This window comes from Otolemur garnettii, unplaced genomic scaffold (assembly GCF_000181295.1).
Source record: "Otolemur garnettii isolate 467f Iridium unplaced genomic scaffold, OtoGar3 scaffold00050, whole genome shotgun sequence".
In the NCBI taxonomy this organism is placed as follows: Eukaryota; Metazoa; Chordata; class Mammalia; order Primates; family Galagidae; genus Otolemur; species Otolemur garnettii.
The window spans coordinates 9,990,472-9,994,952 of NW_003852445.1; the positions used below are offsets into that span (position 1 = coordinate 9,990,472).

General features: G+C 46.6%; 1 protein-coding gene across 1 annotated transcript in view; it reads right to left on the reverse strand.

The window, feature by feature from the left end:
• Positions 1-266: 266 nt before the first annotated feature.
• Positions 267-4,481, reverse strand: part of TGM7 (transglutaminase 7) — a 17,544-nt gene continuing 13,329 nt past the window's right edge. Inside the window, exons 10-12 of the mRNA XM_023514259.1 lie at positions 1,649-1,713; positions 671-849; positions 267-426 (exon numbers count right to left, since the gene is read on the reverse strand). Coding sequence (XP_023370027.1) covers positions 267-426; positions 671-849; positions 1,649-1,713 — 404 coding nt within the window. The remainder of the gene's footprint in view (positions 427-670; positions 850-1,648; positions 1,714-4,481) is intronic.

A 4,481-nucleotide genomic window follows, 5' to 3' on the forward strand; every position in this document is an offset into this window, starting at 1 on the left:
GGAAGGGCCCAGTCACACACCTGGCAGCTGGCCGAGAGGACCAGCCAACAGCAGTAAGTGGCTTCTCGGCACAGAAGCAAGAATGAGGGTGATAAATAAAGATGTCTTTATTGTCTCTTCTTAGAGTGCACAGTGGTTCTAAGAGGGCTGCATTCACTCCCAGGCAGTGTGGGGAGAGGACAGAGTCAGAGCAAGGACAACATATTCAGGAGCAGGAAGGACCATGGCAGGGCCCAGGTTCTGGGGAGGGATTGGGGGTAGAGGACTCAGGAAACTCTGGCTGGGGCGACCAGGATGTCCCTGTAGCCCTTGATCTCCTTGACCTCGTTGCTGGTGATGAGGACTTGTAGCTGGCGGGGCCCCTCTTTGATGGGATAGAGATCCAGTTGAATTTGGATGGTGTGTCCAGCCACCAAAGTCCCAAGGCTGAAAATCAAAAAGAGCCTGTCAGAGCCTTGAAAAGTCACCACCTGGATAGAGCTCTGTTTCCCCTCTTGGTGGGGACATACCTCCCACTCCCCAATACCACCCAGTTCAATCTTTGCTGAGGAGGGTGGGAAAGTAGGGGTCAGGAGGCACCTTTCAGGAGACTGAGGAGGGTCCTGGGACCCCACGAGACACCCCTTATCAGAGACCAACATGAGCACAGTGGATGGATGCTGTCACTTACTCATTTGCTATCTGCCCATCGATGAGGCCACTTCCTTCCAACACCATCATGCAGTTACTCAGAGCCACCGTTAAGGTGTTGGTGAGGGTGATGTGGACTCTCAGTGCCTTTCCTACCTCAGCCCTCTCAGACACCTGTGTGGAGAGAAGACCAAGACAGGGTGAGCCACTGGCCTCACTCTGCACTCCAGTTCAGTTACCTCCCTCTTCCTCCGGTGACCACCAGGGACTGCCACTAAACTGCTACAGTTAGGAGAGAAGAATATGAGCAGAGACCGTTTAAAGCAACACATACTGGCTCTTTTAGGTCACAATACTCCAAAAAGCCAACACCAGCTAGGAATTAACACCAAGTGAAACACATTTCCCTCCCAATCATCTGGTTCAGGATGCCTACTAGATTTCAAATGAGGTGCCAGCTCCAATCAATTAGTGGTGGCGAATAGAAAGGCTTAAATAGGATTCTGAGACCAAATCCAGAATCAGTGAGAGAATCATGATTGATTAGTAATGTCTGACACAGGCATGATTAGAAAGTGGTATCATGTGTGCCATTCAGGTACCCTCAATGATGTCATTTCATCTTTCCTCATCAGTGAGGAAACAATGAGGCCAAGGTCCTGTGATGTATCAATGGCAGAGCCAGCACCCGACTCAGGTGTCCCAGACCTTAGCCCAAGACCTTTCCCCAACACTGCTGTGTTTTCATAGACATCAGCAGGAGAAGTATGCTCAGTGCATCACTCATATCTGTGTCATAGGCAGCAAGGCCATGGCCTGGGAGCAGCAGGCAGAGATCCTGTCCTGCTCGCTTCTGGGGCCCCTGTGCCTAGCACAGTGCCAGCCAAGTGAACTGAAAGGAGCTCTGATCACCCAGATCATAGGGAGGGCATGTTCTGGTTGGGTCAGAGAATCAAGGAGAAGGAAGCATACACCCCGACTTAAGGGAATGCAAACAAAAGGACAAAATTCCAAGTACCCTAATAAGAGTGTCAAAGTAGAAAAGGTTAAGGTAACTAGGAATGAAAGACTTAAAGGTAAGACCTAAAACCACAAAAATTTTAGAAGAAAATTTAGGAAAAAACTTTTCTGGACATTGGCCTAGCCAAAGAATTTATGACTTAGACTCCAATAGCAAATATAGCAGCAACAACAATAATAATAATAATAAATGGGACTTAATTCAATTAAAAAGCTTCTGCACAGCAAGTGAAATAATCAACAGAGTATATAGACAACTTAGGGAATGAGGGGAAATATTCATAAACCATACATCTAACAAAGGACTGATATCCAGAATCTATAGAGAACTCAAAGTAATCAACTAGAAAAACAAAAACCCTGTTAAAAAGTGGGTAAAAGATATGAACAGAAGTTTTTCCTAAGAAGATAGACAAATGGTCAAAAATTATATGAAAAAATATAATGTTTTAGTGTCAGTGTCACTAATTATCAAATTAAATCTACAATAAGATACCACATTACGCCTGTTAAACGGCCATAATTAAAAAAAAAATTTTTTTTGAGACAGAGCCTCAAGCTGTCCCCCTGGGTAGAGTGCTGTGGCATCACAGCTCACAGCAACCTCCAACTCCTGGACTCAAGTGAGTCTCCTGCCTCAGCCTCCCAAGTAGCTGGGACCACAGGCGCCCACCACAACGCCTGGCTATTTGTTGGTTACAGCCGTTGTTGTTTGGCGGGCCTGGGCTGGATTCAAACCCACCACCTTAGGTGTATGTGGCTGGCACCTTAGCCACTTGAGCCACAGGCACCGAGCCTAAAAATTTTTTAAAGAAAAGATGCTGGCATAGATGCAAATAGAAAAGAACAAATACACACTGTTGGTGAGACTGTATAACTTCTATGGGAAACAGTATAGAGAGTCCTCAGAGAAGTGAACATAGACCTCCCATTCAATCTAGCAATCTCACTAGTGAAGGAAGTGTCAAAAGGACGCTTGTAGGCTGGGTGTGGTGGCTTACACCTGTAATCCTAGCACTCTGGGAGGCAGAAGCAGGCAGATCACTTGAGCTTAGGAGTTTGAGACCAGCCTGAGCAAAAGTGAGGCCCTGTCTTTACTAAAAATGAAAAACTAAGGGGTGGCACCTGTGGCTCAGTGAGTAGGGCACTGGCCCCATATACCGAGGGTGGTAGGTTCAAACCCGGCCCCAGCCAAATTGCAACAAAAAAATTGTGTGGGGTGTCTATAGTTACTCAGGAGGCTGAGGCAAAAGAATCACCTAATCCCAAGAGCTGGAGGTTGCTATGAGCTGTGACACCACAGCACTCTACTGAGGGCAACAAAGTGAGAGTCTATCTCTCTAAAAAAAAAAAAAAAAAAAAAATGAAAGGACAGCTCCTGTGGCTCAAAGGAGTAGAGGAGTAGGGCGCTGGTCTTATATGCTGGAGGCGGTGGGTTCAAACCCAGCTCCCGCCAAAAACTGCAAAAAAAAAAAAAAAAGAAAGAAAGAAAAAGAAAAACTGAGGCAAGAGATCACTTGTGCCCAAGAGTCTGAGGTTGCTGTGAGCTACGATGCCACAGCACTCAACCCAGAGTGAAAAAGTGAGACTCTGCCTCAAAGAAAAAAAAAAGACACTTGTACTCAAATGTTTATTGCAGCACAATTCACAATTACAAAGATGTAGAATGCTGATGAACTGACGAGTAAAGAAAATGGGGTATATTGATAGGAAAGAATACTACCCAGTCATAAAGAGGAATGAAATAACATCTTCCGTAGCAATTTGGATGGAACCTTTGGAGACTATTATCCTAAGTGAAGTGTCTCAGGAATGGAGAAACAAACACCTGATGTTCTCACTGATAAATGGGGACTAAACGAAGAGTGTACATGTTCATAAAGTGGAGAAAGAACACTGGAAACCAAGAGAGGGGGTGGTGCGAGGAGGTAAGGGATAAAACTTACCTACTGGGCACAATGTACACTACTCTGGTGATGGGCACAATAAAATCCCTGACTTCAACATTATACAACTCATCCATGGAACAAAAACACTTGCACTCGTGTAATGTTTTGAAATGACTGGAAGCCGGCCCAGTCACACAATCATCCAGAGGTCCCTTATGATGGGGACTAATTAGCAAGCTGTTTGGCACCAGGATCCCGCTACAACCAGGGGTCAGCACCAGGTGTATCTGCCTGTGCGATTCTGCCCACTGTTTGCATCACCGTGGGGGCTGCCCGGCATCAGCTGGCCCGATAACCCGACTACGTGCCCAGGTGAACACCATGGGGTGGGCCAGCTGACTTACAAGGACAGAGCCACCCAGTTCTCATCTGGGGTGGGCATGGGGCCTGCCGTTGGCAAAGGCAGTGAGCACATCTTTCATAGTGGGAGGGGAAGGTAGAGAAATAAGGCTTCAGGGAAGGAAAAGCCTGGTAACAGGAGATGGGGAACAAACACACCCTCTTCCACGTACCCCTCCTTTGCCTGAAATTCCTGCCTTGTGTAATGGCCTCACCAGCCACCCTGGCATCTGAGCTCACTTTCCTTCTGTCTCTTCTGTTCCATCTCCCGGTCACTAACTTTTTTTGTCTCTGCCTTTGCAAAGCTATTTGCTTACTTCAAAATGCCTTCACACCCATCTCATTTTTCTGTATTTCTCATTTCTATGCATCTCTACAAAAATGTCGCTTCCTCTGAGAAGCCTTCATGCTTCACTTTGTACCAAACATAGGGGACCACGCTGTATGGCACTTTAATCAATTATTTTGGTGTTTAAGGCAGGGACAGTGTCTTGTTTGCTGCTGCACCCTGGCCCCTGGTTGGTGAGAGCCCTGGGCCGCTCA